The 17,607-nt window shown below is 44.1% G+C and overlaps 1 protein-coding gene across 2 annotated transcripts in view; it reads left to right on the forward strand.

Annotated features, from left to right (window-relative positions):
• The window catches only part of kcnh2b (potassium voltage-gated channel, subfamily H (eag-related), member 2b), a 165,869-nt gene that overhangs the window by 88,129 nt on the left and 60,133 nt on the right, over positions 1-17,607 (forward strand). For both annotated transcript variants that reach the window (XM_035619439.2, XM_047329904.1), the window contains exons 5-6: positions 111-448; positions 546-757. In XM_035619439.2, coding sequence (XP_035475332.2) covers positions 111-448; positions 546-757 — 550 coding nt within the window. The remainder of the gene's footprint in view (positions 1-110; positions 449-545; positions 758-17,607) is intronic.

The raw sequence follows: 17,607 nt of genomic DNA on the forward strand, positions 1-17,607 counted from the left end.
TCTCACTGGAAACCGTTACACAGGACTTTCTGGTTTCCTCAAGTTTTTGTTCAGTAACGAAAGACACTTGCCATCCTGTTAATACTCGTTATGTTCTTTTCCGTCTCTAGGTCAGCACTACAGAGTTGGCCAGAAGACCGCCACGAGGACCAGCGCACCTTACTGGGCTCTGGGCATCCTGTACCCCCTACTCCACCTTCGCACAGAGCCCACCTGGTGGGTCCCCTGACCCAGTCGTCCCCCTGCGTAGCGCCCCACCACCACCACCACCGCCTCAGCCTCAACCCAGACGCCTCAGGCTCTAACTGCTCCCTGTCACATAGCCGCTCGCGAGAAAGCTTCCACAGCATGCGTCGCGCGTCCTCCGTAGACGAGATCGAAGCCATGAGGCCCGACTGGGACAGGAAGAACCGGAGGGCGAGCATCCGGCCGGGCAGCAGCAGCACGGGTGAGAAAGAGAAGGCAGGAAATACAGAGGAGCCTTTCTGTGACCGGCTTTGACTTTTTACCCTCTTGTTTACCTTTGTGTGTGCGTTTGCTTGCAGGGGCAGTAAACAGTAAATCCAACATACTGAACTCCACGTCAGACTCTGACCTCATGCGGTACCGAGCCATCTCCAAAATCCCCCAGATCACCCTCAACTTTGTGGACTTCAAACCCGACCCCCTCATCGCCCTGCCCACGGGGGAGATGGACATCATCGCTCCCTGCAAACTCATCGACCGGACGCACCACGTCACCGAGAAAGTCACACAGGTAGGATGTGTGTGTGGAGAGTGAGCTGTGTGACGCAGAGAGAGAGAGGCTGTGCTTGTGTTGCTGATACTGTTATTGGATCTGATTTTTTTTATTCTCTGCTCCAGTTCAGCCCAAACAAGTTGGGGAATTGAGGACTTGAAATCGATTTGTGCTCTTTCAAATTCAGATTTTCATGTATACATTTTCTGTCTGACGGATATGTGAGTAAGTCAAGACAATTTACTCTGCTCCTGCAAGCTACTTTCCTTAACTGCAGTCTATCTTGGGGAAAAAATGATTTTGGTTGCTGCTTAAGTGAATGAGAATTAAATTGATATAAGTTCTGATGAGATTATGATAGAGGTTGGCGTTGTTACCAGTGAAGTTAGTTTTCTCCAACTCCCATCGCCCTGTCCCACCCTGATTGCTCTTAAGAAAGCTCCTTCGTCTTTCTGTGGATGTTCTGTCGCATATAGTCTGCTAATGGTCGCGGGAACACTGTGCACAGTGCCAGTTCCCATAGCTGCTTGCATTTGGGTTGTATGAATATGCAGTAAAAGTGCAAAGGTTATGGGAGCACTGGATATAGTTGGCAGAAATTATAAAACATAACTGTTGTTCCTGGGGCAGGAATTTCAAGTTTTCTGTTTGAATCCACCTCATGGGGTTTTTCACCGTGTGCTATAAATTAGCATTTCAGTCGGAGAGACAGAAGAGGTGACAAAAAATCATTGAAAAAAAGGGGCAATGGTCTCGCAAACAAGGTTTTATGAGGATGGTTCGTGTGTACTTGTGTAGGAATTTTAATATGCAGCACAATTTTAATATGCAGCACAGAGCATTGTTCCACCTGGTTTCAGTGTGCTGAAAGTTTCCGATCAGAAAAAAACCCATATTTATTTTGTGTAAACAGGCTCTTGTTTTGTTAAGTCTAGTCTCAGAGGTTGATGACACATATTTACTCTTTCTTTCTTTATAACATTACCTACTTACCTTTTGTCTCTCGGTGTGTGTGCTTGTGCATTCAGCAATCAGCGTGATTGGTAATTTGAGTTCTAATTAGTTGGCTGACTGATTCATCATTTTGTTATCAAAGCCCATAAATGTGTCATACATGTAAAAACTTACATCCCTCTGACAAAGATGGCATGTCGCATCCCTAAAACAGTGACACTGTTTAACCACCCATCATAAATGTGAGTCACTTGTGGTATTCCTCTTCTTCTTCTTTGCAGCCATATTTGAACATATATGATGAGTGAATATTCTGAAACATCTGTCTTTTGTCAGAAAGGGTCTTGATATTGTAACAAGATAAAACATTTTTTTTTTTAAATATCTAGTGTATTTAATGTATTTTGTTTTTATTCAAAGGAATTCAACATGGAAACATAGAAGAGATGAAAAATAAGAAGAACAGATTATGTTAATATCTCTTTGCACTGTAGTCTAAACAGAGTTACTAAAGAGGAATATGAATGATCTGTTCTTTCATATTGTCAAGCTTTACTCTCCCTCCATCTCTCCCTCCCTCTCTCCCTCTCTGACTCACTCTCTCTGAGTACGAACGGGAACATCAACAGGGAATAATCCAAAGTTGATGATGCAACATAATATAACCTAATGCAACCATGCCACACGGTGTGTGAGGTGCAGCTGGCAAGGTCAAAACATAACCCCCAGTATGTGTGAGTATGTATGCATGTGCATTAACCCCATACTGCACATTATAGTTATGTTAAAGTGCAGATGGAGGAAAACCACAGCAGCTGTGTCTCCACATGCTACGGACTATTTATAAAGAAGCTGCTGGAAGAATGGAAGCACACAAAATGACACCACTGACATCCAATTAATTTGAAAAACACTCTTTTCTAAAATATGATATATTCCCAACTCTTTAGAAATTTATAAGTAGTGATGGGGAAGACAAAAAAGAAAAAGGATAACATAACATTGTGGTTAAGTCCCATAAGTTCCCTCATGAACTGATCATGAAGGACCGCTGCAGTGCCGGCTCTGGCCTGAAGATGGCAGCACCATATCATGTAGTGACCTGGTGGTCCCTGCAACTCCTCAGAGGAGCGAATGAAGAGGAAGATGTTGGAAAAGGCAAACAGGGCTGAATAATTTAAGTGTTCCATAAAACATCTGACACCCTGAACAAGAACACATGCAGACTTCTGGCACTGTCCCCTTTTTTTCTTCTTTCCTGCTCTCAACATGATAGTTTTAGCCGCTCTCTCGCTGCCTCATGACCAAGTTGCTTGCACTCGTGAAAATCTTAACTCTTGTTGTATTGTGAACACGGAAAGGGCTTGGATGTACATGCCCAAGCTGCCTTTAAGTGAAATTTAAATAAATCGACATTTTGACATGGCAACACTCTTTGCCTCTTTTAAATAGACCTGAGTGGAGGTGACCTGTGATTGACACGTTGGCCCCGGTCTAATCCGGGAGCATAAAGAGATGGATGGATGTGGGGGGGAGGGGCTGGGAGGATGCCAAGAAAAGTCTTCAGTGAGAGGCATGAAGAACTGGGTAGACTACTGTACGGTGGGATCATGCCTCACTGCACACTGACACACACACACACTTTAGTGGCACTCACAGCGTCTATGATGTTTGGTCGTGTCCTATGGGGGGACACTTGATTAGCTATACACTCGCTCGCCCATCACAGTTCTTTCTCATACAGTATTCCTGACACACACCCAGCTCCATACATGGCACACCACGTGAACAGCTACACACACGTACGGTAAGGCAAACTCACAACACCCTGACACTCTCTTATACGCACACACAAACACACACACTCTCCAACCACGTCGGCTGTCACCTCCAACCCCACCGTGAAATCCAAATGGAGCAATGGATAGCACACGCGGCGCCCAACAGCAAAGTGGTAGGATCTGTCTCCTAATCTTTAGAAATCTGTGAGAGAACGGCCGCAGCTTGAGAAGTTGGAGGTTTGGTGCATGGGTCTGTGGATATACAGTAGGATGCATACAGGAGCTGTGAGTCCAGTCGTGAAGCCATCCAGAGTTTTCTTATTTTCTGAATGTTTAGGAAGGAAAGAGATGACATGCAGAGGGATTAATTCCAGCAGGGAAAACAGGGATTATTGGAAATATTTTTTTGTGTTTGTCTGATTCAAATTTTTAACAGTATTACAAGATATGAAAAGCTTTTTTTTTTATATTCCTACCGGAATTACCTTAGTTAAGTGTTCAAGCCTTAAAAGCTTTGTCATGTAAACAACTTTAAATGTGTTAAGAAAAATCTCATTACTTTTTTATTAGTTTTTTTTATTATAACTTACTATGATTACTACTAATAAAATAGTAGAGGAACTATGAACACAATGATTACCGTAGGTTGTTGATAATCATCATATTCTTCATTATTAGGTATTTTCAGAAGTCTTTACATGAAGTATTTTAAGTATTGGAATATTGTTTACAGCTCTTTTCTGCTCATGTCTCACACAGACTCTTCTAGTTCCATGCTGTTGTTTTCTAAAATGATAAAGGAAAGAAGGCAAACTGTCAAATTGTGGTTTGTCTCTGAGGAACTCTGCTGGTCCAGTTTGCATTTGTGGAGCTAAGCGGTGTGATTTCCAAATTAGAAACAGAGCAGGAGACACATTCATTGTGCTACTTTGTCAAGAGTCAGCCACAATTAAGTATCTTATAAAGAAAAATAATGTGAGTAGTACTCTCCAAAGTGTTTCACTGACACTAAAAGTTGGGACAGAGAAAGCGAGACGACAGTCTCATAAGTTTAATGCTGAGCACGTTGGTAGAGGAATTGAAGATGCGGTGGCAAAAAGCAAGAAAGATCTTAATTAAAGTGATATATTTGGTTAGTCTTTCTGAGCCGGTCCATTCCTTTTCCTCTCCCCGCTGAGGCTGGTACAGTCGCCGTCCGAAGCAGTGAGGACCTAAAACACAGACGGAGGCTGCTGATGCAGAACTTGAAACGAGAAAAAACTGGGCTCACAGGTAGAGGCAGGCAGATGAGGAGACAGACAGGGCTGGCAAGCGAGCAGGAAAAAACACAACTGGATACCATGAGGAACACGACGGGATATGACCATGACCAAAAATACGTTATCCTTTACAGTTGTCAGCATGTGAAACTGCTGCCACATTGTGGATTTGCGGCATGTGGGGTTCTCATTCAGGGTCGTGTAAAGAGCCACTTATCAGAGAACTCTTGTCATGTCGTTATAGACACGCATTAATTGGAATCTAGGTTGTATATGTTTCTTTAATGAGCATGGCCTAACAGGGAATGAGAGGAGTTGATCTCTGTGGAGCAGACCGGGGGACTGCATGAATGTACTGTGCATCCTCTTCTGCAATGTGAAAGGGCATTACATATAAGTTTGTACGTGCACCTTTGTCCATTTTCTTTTCTCTCTGTCGTCCGTACAGTGCCTCAAGCAGTTTAGCGTACGCAAAACTTTGTGTGCACTAAAGTATACTTGATGTGATACCAGTGAAAACTGCTCCTGCGTGGTTGTAATCTGTATCTGCATGTTTTTTGTGGGTTAGATGGACAGTTTTGAGGTTTTTACCATCAGCCCATTTGAAGTATCGCACGAGAAAAAGTTGACGGAAACGGCTAAATAAAAAAAAAAAACATCCTCTGATTTCACCATAAAAGTTTATGCGCTCGCTTGACGTTTTGCCTTTTGCCGAAGAGAGTTAATGCACAAAATGCGAAATGGGAACAACTTTGCCGAATAAGTTCTGATGTAGCGAACAATCAACACGCATAACTGATCAGCTGTTTCCGCTTCCTCTGAGCTATGGTTGCGTACGACCCGAGCAATTTTTACATCTATGGCCAACATTTATTTCCTCATATATGTCGGGCAATATAATATGCCGATCAAAAGTACACTGCTCCTTCTGTCCCTATGTCGTCCGCGTGCTCCCTTCATAGCTCCTAGTTGCCGTCTGCCCTGCATCCAATCAGGTGTGTGCATTACATCATTACGTGTAACCCACTTAGTTAAGTTCAGAACGCTCAATGGCTGGAAAGCTCTTTCAGTAAAAAGTAGAACAATCTCGCCTCGGGGAATGAAACTGTAAACGTAAACCTGTGCTTTGTTCCTGCAATAAGATGTCAACACCGACTTTGATCTGAGGCCATTCTCCCAGCAGACCTCTGCCTCATTCACGTTTGTTAGTGACTGCAGCCCCTGTTGTTCCATTAATTGAATTCCCTGGTAGTCTTAAGATGCACATTAGCATAAGGCCATGAGTATGCATGAGCTCTCTAAATAGTATATGACATGAATGATTCAAAAGTAGGTATTTTTAGCAGCGCCACATTTTTCTGAGGGAGCACCCGGGCGGGGCAGGGCTCTAATGTGACACTGTGGATGTTTTGGTGAGAGATGCACCTGAGGCAAAGTCCCACAGCAGGGCAGTGTCCGTTAAATATGACACGAATTAGTGGAAATGAATGGTTTATCGTTTCTAAACCGAAGCGTTACTCATTCTGCCTAGAAGAGAGTGTTTTTTATCCAGCCCGTGAGTGTGTTTCAGGCTGGGGTTGGTTTCAAACTCTATAACTATAATTTTTATCACACGGTCGTAGCTTCTGTATGCATTTATGAAGCAACTATGTTGTTTTCATCCCAACTCACGGACTATTCTTTGTCTTGGAAGTATCTCCATCTGTGTGTCTGGGCGGCAGGTAAAAAAACTTGATTTTTCAAACGTCTCTTCCAGACGTGTGTCAAAATTGCAGCAGTAGCTCTCACATTAAAAACAACTAGAGCATGGAAGATTGGATAACTTTGAACTTCTCTGTCTGTTCCTGCCCAACGATGTTAAGAGCTTTATTCATCACCAAAAAAGAAATTACCTCTACACCAAGAAGACAAACGAAATAGGCAATTTGCTGTTTGAGCCTGCAGCCATAGTCCACAGCCCAAGAAACCATTTTTCCAGTTTGCGACACGTATCTTTGTCTGCTTATAAAAAAATAAATTCTAATCCCTATTCCATCTTAATCTTCAATCAGAAATGCACATGTGCCGGATTGCCGGCGCCTTGCTCTGTCAGGTAAATGGGCTGGAATAGAGTCTGGGAGCATGTGATGCACTCAACCTGCAGGACTGTAATTTAGCCGCCAGCTCAGCGGCTCTGCATCAATACCTCAAACTGATTGAGTGCTTCCGCCACGTGAGTTCAATGACCCACGGCGAAGGGGGCATGTTGTCAGTGTCTTGAAGCAGCTTGTAGCTACTAAAACACTATACTCTGCCCAACTCACACGGGGACTCGATTCTGCTGGGCGTGATGGGTAATTGTCTGGATCACTCTGGTTTTGTGTGTGTTTATCACAGTCGTCCTCAGTGAAAACAGACACATTTTGACATTTTGACACCCGTGATGCTGCAAGCTCCACTTTTCTTTCCCATGCCTGCCCCCAAATTGTTGTGCGAGGCAGTGCGTAGGATGGAGTGCATTGCATAAAAGCATTAATCATCCTTCAAAGCAGCGTGGCTACTACTGGCTACATCAGTGCGTGAACGAGTGTGAGCAATCACGACGTTAATTTCATAACCTGGTTGCACGACGCCAGGGATTCAGAAAACTCTCTCTCTTCTCATCTTTTCTGTGGTAAAATTAGAGCTCTTATTTTTAGAAACTTGGTGTCGGGAACAGAATCTGGAACGAGTCGGCAAAGAGTTCGAACTTGTTGATCGTTGTCCGGTTGATGTTTTTCTAATGAATCCATGAATCTTGATGTTAAAACAGGGGGGTAGAGTCAGAGGTGACTTCTCAAGCGTCTAATCCATATCAGACTAATCTACTAAACACCATTCAAACAACATTAGAGAGATCGATTCGGCCATTTGCAACGCTCTATATAACCTTAGTTGGTTTCACATAAATTGTCGACACTGTCCAGTGAGGACTTAATGACAGTCACAGTCAATCCTTAAGTGAGGTGCAACATCTTCCAAGATTAACAACAGATATGAGAGTTTAATTTTGTGGTTTTATTTTTGCAGCTGAAGTGAGAAGTTAGATTTTAACAATGATACATTCATTACATTTGGAGATATCAGCTCTTTATAACAATACTTTCAGAGAAAGTATCATCAAAGTGTAAAGGAGCAAATGAAATATCATCTTAAAGGCTGGTAGCAAGAAGAACAGCCCATAAGACTGCAAAAATATTTCTTTATGTGAAAATATTTGTTGATATTCTTCCCTTATAGTTAACAAGCATCCTTTCTCATTAGTGAGAGTGTGCTTGTGTGTGTGTGTGTGTGTGCGCCTGGCTCACTAAATCTGTCTTTGTCTAATTCACACCCAGGCAGTTCAATCTATTTGCAGTTTAATCGAAGGCTTTTTCCCACCGTTGGCAGTCTTCCTCTCCGTCTCCATCCCTCCACATTTCCTCAATTCCCGCCTCAGTTCCCCCCTTACAACTACCTCTCTATATCAGCTTCCCTTTGCTGCACCGAACCTTTTTTTTTTTGTCTGGCTTTAATTGCTTTCTTTCATATTTCGTACGAAGTGGTACTGGACATCTCAAGTGACAGTAGCCTATGTAACCACGCGTTGATGCTAGGGGTGAAGTTTCATGACAACTGTTCAAGTGCCGAGTGTAAGATAGGTCCTAAAGACGTATGACTAGAAGACGGGGAAAGGTGGAAGAAGATGAGAGATGAAAGACGGGTGAAAAGAGGACGACACAGGTAAAAGTTCAAAGCGGATCAGATGAAAGATTAGAGGGCCACTCAGGTTTATACAGTCTGCTTCCACACCTCCCACTCTCTGTGCCCCTCTTCATCTCTTCTCTCTTTTTTCCCTCCCTCGCTTCTCTCTTTTACCCTCTCCTCGGCTGTTTGATTGTTACTGTCTTTTCTTCATCCCTCAGCCGATCATTTGTCTTTACTTTCTCCCTTCCCCTCCTTCCTCCTCCTCTTCTCTCCGCCTGTGTGACCCATTTCCTTGGCCCTGGCCCCATTAATCACAGTGCTGTGGGCTTGGCCCGGCTGCCTCCCTGCCTGACTGCCCGTCCTCATCATAGCAGGTAATTGAATCAGAGGGGGCTCAAGGTCCTGGCAATAAGCAGCCATTGATTAGTCCCGTCTTCTACCCTGCTTACGGATGACCCAGTTGCTTTTTGTGACTGAACCGCCGTGTTAGTTATGGTGTGGATGCAGTATCACTGTATCTTATGAAGAACACAGCAGGAGTCAGACGCATTCACAACAGCAGGCACATTTCCACACAAGTGACAAAATATCAATCCATGAGCTACATTAACGTCTTAAATCCCAGGAAATGTTTTTTTGTGTTATAGCCTCTTTCACATTACTATGATGATTCAAGTTTTTGTTTGTTCCATCAGGCCGTTGCAGTTGTGTGTTGCCTTCACCCTGTTCCCCTGATGGGATCTGTCGCCATCTGTCAAACTGTGTTTTTCATGTTCCGCATATATGGGCTGATATTAACTTTTTGGTTTCGGTGGACAATGCGTAAGTATGAGAAAGCGGCCTGTACTTTCGGTGAATCAATTTTTATTAATCTAATGCTAATGATGTGCCTGTCACTGTTCATTAACTTGCTAGTGCATAATCATAACTCTCCCATGCCTCTTCTTGTACGTCTGTAAACTAAAGTCTCTGAAAATGGCGGTTATTAGTCTCAATTTGGGCTTTCTTGAGATGCAGCCAATTTAACGTCTCAACCAATCGCTTTCTCCCGTTACCCCCACATGGGAAATGGTTGCATCCAGATCAGGTTAGCCAGGCAGTCAGGGTCCTGCCTCGGTACCGATCCATCAAGGGGGCGTGGACGGGCGGGGCGGGCTAAAGGAATGGGCTCATCTCAGGAGCCAGTGGAGTGAACCAGGGACGGCAGCGAGGTGCTTTGTCACTGACACACACGGGCTCAGCTCATGCCTCCACTGCAGCCGGAGGCACGTTTCCATTATTTCGTAAAGTAGATTTCCTCCTCTGTAAAAGCACCTGTACTGTAACAGGAGCACTGTGAGTGTGTAAACCTGCCATTTGCTCCACCAGTCAGAAGTAATGTAATAATCAGACTAAACAGCAATCTAATGATTCGTCTAATGTTGTTAAGTGTTGTTCATTAATCCGCGTTATGACCAGATATGATTATCTAAAATGATCTACTAATAAAAAAAACTATAAAGCAGTTATCCACCTTATGTATTCATTAATGATGTAACTATAATTACATCAAGAATATCTTACTGGGATTATACAAAACATGTCAGGCTCACCCTTTCAACACTGATTTTACACACAAATCCAAATGTACATGTACCCCTCCACACACAAACACACACGCATGGATGTGAACTTTCTAGATCAGCCATAAGGTCAACACTAACACTGTGTCTAGGAAATCAATAGCTGACTCGATCTGTCACATCTATCTTTCCCTCTGTCTCTCTTTTGCACAGTCACACACACACACGCGCGCGCACATACACACACACGCACACACGCAACAATCTGATTACCTGCTGTAGTATCCGGACAGCCGGTCCTCTCGAGACTACAGAACTTCTCCAGAGATTAGCTCAGTGTCGGTTCCTTGGCGGCCGCCAGGGAATGGAAGCGGAGGCTGCCATTTAAACTCAGTCATTATCCGTGACCCTGGTCCAGACCTTGAGCCCTGCAGAAATATCATGGTAAATACCAGAAGAGCAGCGCTGCAACAAGACGGTTTTTCAACGCTGCAGTGACCAAATATAGAACTTTTGTTGTGCACCCGGGGAGTTCAAACAAACAGCGCACGCACCCACACACGCACACACACATAGATGCACTCTCATTTATGAGTAACATTTGAGAGTGGCATAGTATTTATTTTTCACAACATTTTATAACATTATAGAACATTCAGTGTATTTTTTGCGTAGCTTATCTGACAGAAAATAACATTATGCGCAGCTTCTGATGACGATTAAACCTGTGAACTGTGCTAGGCTGAATACTGTACAATGCCGCTTTGACCCACAGCAAGTTGGTGTTTGACCTTGCCGAATATATTGTTTGTTTTCTATTCTTAAGACTTTTATTTTGAATTTTTAACACTTTTAATTGCCTTACATGGAGAAAATACTGAACGTTAAAAAGCATTCTTCTTTGGTCACAGAGGCGAAGGAGAAGATTAGCTCAATGTCAGCTGTGTGTGTTTGTGGCATTGTTTAGTTTTGTGTGGGTGTGTGTGTGTGTGTGTGTGTGTGTGTGTGTGTGTGTGTGTGTGTGTGCGTGCGTCCATTGGCTTGTGAGTGGACCATCTGCATGTGCAGCTTGCATGGAGCTGCTTCTGTTCTCGTATGTTTCTGGTTCATTTGTGTGGTAACAACTAATCTCACACACACACACACACACACACACACACACATGCACACTCACACACATATGCCAAGTTAATAAACTCCTTCTCCTGTGGGCAAATATACATACAAAACCACTATATCGTGTTCATGCACACACACACACACACACACACAAACGAACCAGGCCTTCCCTGTCTGACAGGCCACCGTGAGAAATCACCTTCTATTTTATCTTATTCAGGTTAGGTTATTTCCTGTGTTGAAAACTGCTTAGCACACAACTTCGCTCACTGGGAAGCGGACCAATCCATGCAGGGCTCTTGGCCCGGTTGGTCGCCTCGTATCAGGTGTGCGCATGTGTGAGAAGGCAGCACCACCTGGCCAGTTGAGCGAGAGCCGACCCGCGTGTCCCACTAAAGCTGGAGGTTTGTTCAGCACCCTAACGCAAGGTGTCAGCTTTGTAACAGGGTGTCATGTGTTGTCTGTGCTGTCATGAGCTGCCGCGGAGCATCATGGGTGCTGGGAATCTGGCCAGGGATTCTCGCCGACCCACCTGCTGAGACTGACTCATTTTCCAAAAGTTAAACTCCGCGGGAGACTCTCCTCAGTTCCCCCTGCTCTCATTTACTCGCTTTCTCTCCACCTCTTTCTGCCTCGCTGGATTTCTCTCTCAATTCATATTTTTTATTGCACATTTTTTTACACAGTTCCTATTTTTCTTCGTCTCTCTCTTTTGCTTTCTGTCAGTTTTCTCCTCGTCACTTGATTCTCACCTGTTCTGTTTTTGTTTTGTTTTTTAATTTCAAGGCGTTCTGCCCCTTCTTAAAATCTTTTTCTTCGACCTCCAAAAGCCTTAATTTAAGCCAGAATGGTCTGGAGGAGGACAGAAGGTGTTTTGGAAGTGATTTGTGTACTCTGGAGACGAGGGGAAAAAAAAATCTGTCTGTAAAATGGACCAGGGCCAAGTAGACAAGCAGGCAGGGCCGACATTTGAACTGGAACGAAGCCATGCAGACTCAGGACTTTTAGTTCAGCTCCAGGACATGTCTCCGGGGTGATCTCAGGGGATCGACATTTCACTTCAAACGTTTTACCGAATGGATTTTGTGGTTACTGTGACGGCAAAGTCACCTCCACTTTAAGAAAGTGTTGAGCTCCCTTAAATAAAAAAATATCTTTTCCCGTCAGCAGTTTGTGCCTCCTTGTGTTGTTGGGTCGTGACATGTATGTGTCACATAGAATTTCACGCCCCAGAAAAAAGTTTTCCAGCTTCTCACAATGCTCGTCCTTCCCACTTTTTCTTTCCTGTGCTCTCTGCTAAGGGGATATGCAGTGAAAGAGGACAAAAGATCACAACTGAATGTTTGAATGTTGTGCCAGGAGGCGAAACAGGACTGCAAAAATGTGTTTTTGGATTAGCTTCAAATAAAACGATACTTCATTATTCATGTGCCTTCTCTCGGCATCTTCTTAACAGGCTACTTCATGCTGGAGAGACTGCGATGTGCACTAGGATTTGAAAATGTTTTCCAGCAACAACAAAGTCACGAAATAACAGTAAAGCATATAAGTTGTGGAAGGAGCAACAAACAAGAAAACCCCCCAAACAACGACTGGGGCCATTTTTCAGTATTTGGAGCATTGAGTCAGAAGGGTGGAGGTGTTTCTGCTTCTCTGCAGTTTATGTTGTCGAGGCCTGAGACATTATGGTTCGTTGTGGGATTTTCGCCTACAGCAAAATAGTGTTTGTGCCGCTGGTAATCCATCACAATTTTTATACGCTGTCGCATTAACATATAGCAAACATACATACACACACATGAGTTCGAAAACGGCTGAGAGAGCGAGAACATATTGTGACGTCGCAGCAAATTGTAGCTGGAATTCTTTGTTGAACCCAAAGGTGATAAACCCTCTGTTATGTGTAACCATTGCGTTGTGTGTGTGTGTGTGTGTGTGTGTGTGTGTGTGTGTGTGTGTGTGTGTGTGTGTGTGTGTGTGTGTGTGTGTGTGTGTTTGTGTGTGTTTGTGTGTGTGTGTGTGTGTGTGTGTGTGCGTGCGTAATCCATTAGGAGCTCTTGTCACAGCTGTCACAGCCTGGTCCTATTGGAGCCGTCAGACCTTCCTGGTGTTTTTGTCTTGTTTAATCCAATACCTCCATGTGTCTTCTGGGAACATCCAAGCTAATGTGTGTCGAATAAATGTGAGTTCTTCTTATTTCTCTCTGTCCCCTGCAGTTTGACCCCTGACATTCTGATTAACCTCACAGTCAAAAATCATTTCACATGGACACCATGAAGCAGAGACGGCTGAATGTATGCTCATAGAGCTCGCTGTATTGGCCCAAAATAGTTTTTTTGCTGTGTTGTCTGCTAGTTTCCACAGTACTAATGACAAACTGGGACAGTTTAAAGAAGATTTGGCACGTTTAATCCTCAGTAGTTTCAGCTCTGAGAACTTAGACTAAGTGCTTCTTGGCTGTAACAGCATTCTGGGCAGAAGCTATCAAATGGTCCCCATACAAATTACCACAACTACATCTCGAACTACAATTCTTTTTTCCTGTTCTCCTGCTATGTAAACTATGTTATTAAGCACTGAAGCAGAAAATGATAGCCATCAAAGTATCAAACAGATGGGTCATGACGTCCAAACTGCAGGCACATAGTATAAAAATGGCTCTGGAAGTCCTGAACCAAGCCGGAGTAGAGATGATCTGAATACAGCGGGCAGTGTAAACAGAGCAATGACACAGAAAGTACTTTGTTCCACTAGACTGGCTGTGAGGCGCAACACTTTAGCATCCAGTGGTATTTCTGAAGAGACCACAGATTCACAGTTTAAAAGAGCAAATCCCTCACAGCCTCGGCGGCTCTCCGTGGGTCCTCTCTCCCTCTCTCCTCTCTCTGTCTGTCCCTCTTTCTTCCCTCCTTTCTGCTGCTCGTGCCAGTTATCTTAAAAGGTCATCCCCACCTGGCGCGGCACGCAAAGTGAACTGTCAAATCCCATCTGTCATTGTGTGTGTGTGTGTGTGTGTGTGTGTGTGTGTGTGTGTGTGTGTGTGTGTGTGTGTGTTTGTGTTTGTGCCTATGGCAGAGCATTTAGGCAATTTGTTAAGATGGTAAATCTTAACAAGATTTACCTTATGTAATATCTAATATCTAGTTTCTAATTAACAGACATCTATGTGATCATGATGACATGAAACACTCTGGAGCCAAACTAAATTTTTTTACGAATAAATCGTTATATGACTCCTCGGGTACTATTTGACTAAACACAAGTCAGATGCTCCTCCTTTGTATAATGTGGATGGGACACTACACTGGGTGTGTGGGAGCTGCCATTAACTCGTTAGGTATTGCAGTAACATTAGTCCTTATGTGGGCAAGCTAGTTTAATTAGCTGCCACAAGCCAACTGCAGCAAGCCAACTGGGATTAATTAGGAATCCTGTGTGCATCCATGCGTATGTGCATGTGTGTGTGTGTGTGTGTGTGTGTGTGTGTGTGATTAATCCTCACAGCCCTGCAGCCAGCCCACCTGTATATATGCACATGAACACCCTTAGACTCTCATTGTTCCGATGAATAAGTTGAGTCACCGTATTGTCACCGCTGCTGTAATGAATCACGGAGGTCAGGCGACGCAGTGAATTAGCCAGTAGCAATAACTGGTAGTATAATGTATTCGCTGAACCTGAGAGGCGGCGCAAAGTTCGTACGGTTGGAATAGATTGTCAGAGCTCGCCAAAGTCGTGTTGTTCGTAGCTGTGCGCGTCTTGTAAACAAGCGTTCGTGACATCTGCCAACACCCGGTGACGAATGTACTCCAGCACACAAATGCACACGATTCCTCGTCGATGACTGTAGAACACCGCTCCCATCACAATGCTGTTTCTAAACATCATCTGTGGCGGCATTTATTTATAAAGGCTCTCGTGTTATTCAGCCTCTTGCACACAATCAGCCCTGACCTTTATGTGCTGGGCAACAGATGCATAACGCACAGTCGCTTTGCTTTCAACACGACCCTCCTTGTAAACACACACACACACACACACACACACACACAGAGATTCTCTCTTACTCACTGGTGCATACATGGATGCACTTGCACAAAAGTCTATTCTTTCCACCACCTGATGTGATAAGTAAATGTTATTTTTTATCGGACGATTTAAATGACAAATGTCAAAGACGTTAGTGAGTTAGAAGGTGCCAACAAATGGACCATTTCTCCCCCCCAAAAAAAACTAAGGCGTAATTTCTTCTCTCTATCAAACAGGATTCTTAAACTGCAGTTTTGGACATTTTTGTTTCTTCAGAACTAATAGGAACTGACATCACTTTTAAAGTCAAATGAGACCGGGAACCTTGGTTTTTGAGCAGGATCCAATCCATCACTGTGCATACTGCTGCCTTCAGCCAAGCTGGTGCAGGTGTGGACAGGTGACCTTTCCCAAACGCACGGCACTAACGCCTAAACGTATCCACAGTTCGCACTTTCAATCTTGTTCTTTTGAATCCCGACTATATAGGCCACCAGTCCTTGATGCCTTGACTCTCTGTAGTGTTTGCCTGGCCTTCAACCCCATCCCCTCTCATCCCGGCATGTCCATATCCATCCCTCATGTCTGTCATCTGTTCAATACATCGCCCATAGTACCTTGTCTCGCAGCCTTCAAGATGTTATTTGTGACCACAGGGCTTCATCCTGTCAAACTCCCTTTACCTGGCAGAGGCGCCGTGTGTGACACAGAAACTAAATTGGCTTTACTTTCACTATAAACAGGGACAGCAGTGTTGATCTTAATACATACATTTTGTGTGAAACTCTGAGCAAATTCTTACTAGGAAAACGTTGAGATTTAAGAAGAAGAAAATATCCTTGGAGACATATACTAATCTTTGCACTCCCTTAATGTTGTCGGACTGTCTATTATGCTGATAGTGGCTAATCCAGCCGCTAGCCCCCAGCGATAAGGAGGTCTGGTCGACTCTCTTCTTTCTCACTCCACACCCCCTTAGTTTTGTCCTTTCCAAACTTGTAATCTTCAGTCCCTACTGAGCGACATCACTTGAGGACATTTATCAGACTGCACAGCTCCCTCTGGAGGCCAACAGCCTTTCACACCTTTTTTTTCCCTTTCAACAAACGCAGCAGCGGTCCTCTAAACAGACGTTCGATGTGTAAAATTGGTGGAACATTTTTACACTTAAAATTCACCATTGCCAAATGATTACCAACAAACATTTTATATTTATTATAATAAAAACTAAATCTAATTTTAGAGCTTCACAACGCAGCACAAAGCTTTTTTTGCTACTCTTAATGATCTTAAGGATTTTCAACAGACTGATCATTTCATATATCATATATCAGCACTTGTACGTATGGTCCAAAATTTTTTTAATTTTAAATACAAATAGAAATGCTCCTCATCAATGCCTTCTGATGTCCGTCATTGGACTCATTCCCTGCATGGAGCCTTGCTCAAGGGCACCTCGCGTTACTCATCTCCTCACTCCCATCCCCATAATCCGAATTTCAGTCTGTGCCATCTTACTCCGGGGCGTTTTCCACGTGCATCATCCTCCCGTGCCCCATGTGCCCTCCTCATCACCACTGACCAAGCCCTGATCTCCACCTCACCTTCCCCTGCCTCCCCAGGGCTCTCTCCTTTGACGACCCATCGTCCTCCTCTTCCTCGTCCTTCCCAATCCCTCCCCTCACCCACGGTCCCCAGAGATAGCAGATATCCTTCACTCTGGAATCTGTTCGTTATCACTTTCTCCCTCTCCCTTCCGCCCACATCTCCCCCTTTCACCACAGACATCATTAATGAGGGTGGAGGATTGTTGGGGTTGTCATTCACCTTCCTTGGGGTGCGCTGCGTTGTGCGTCATACCCCTGTCCCTGCATTTCCCTCACCGTCTGTCGCTGCCCGACAACTTATACACGCCATCACGGGCAATGAAGGTTTATTTATCTAGCCGTTGATCTATTTTTACTTATCTTTGCAGCAGCGATAAAGCCAAGTGAGTGATGTAGGACAATTACGGGCCATTGGACGCTTCCCAAGGCTCAGCGAACACAGAACGCTCGCCTAGAATACAAAGTTAGGTCGGTGAAATGAGGAGGTCGGTGCTGAGAGCTCAGCCTGTATTTGCTCATCACTTCTAATGTACAGCCAGGAGACTGATCTCTGTCAGTATACTACAAGTCCCAGCCTCGCCGGGTGTCACCTCTGCATCCAGTTTCGCTCACAGGCATCCACACACACACTTGTAAACACGCATATGTTTACTCACACTGCTCTGCTAACTCGGCTGTGTAATGTAACAATGAATACATATGCCCTGCTCGGTATGGTGCTGTCAACAGTGTGTCATCAGTCACACACTCACACACACACTTTAGGAAAGGCACCTATGATCGCTCCATAGCAGCAAACTACAAAATGTAACTGGAATTGTACACACTTCCCGTTCATACTGTACAGGGACA

Source organism: Scophthalmus maximus, chromosome 21 (assembly GCF_022379125.1).
Source record: "Scophthalmus maximus strain ysfricsl-2021 chromosome 21, ASM2237912v1, whole genome shotgun sequence".
In the NCBI taxonomy this organism is placed as follows: domain Eukaryota; kingdom Metazoa; phylum Chordata; class Actinopteri; order Pleuronectiformes; family Scophthalmidae; genus Scophthalmus; species Scophthalmus maximus.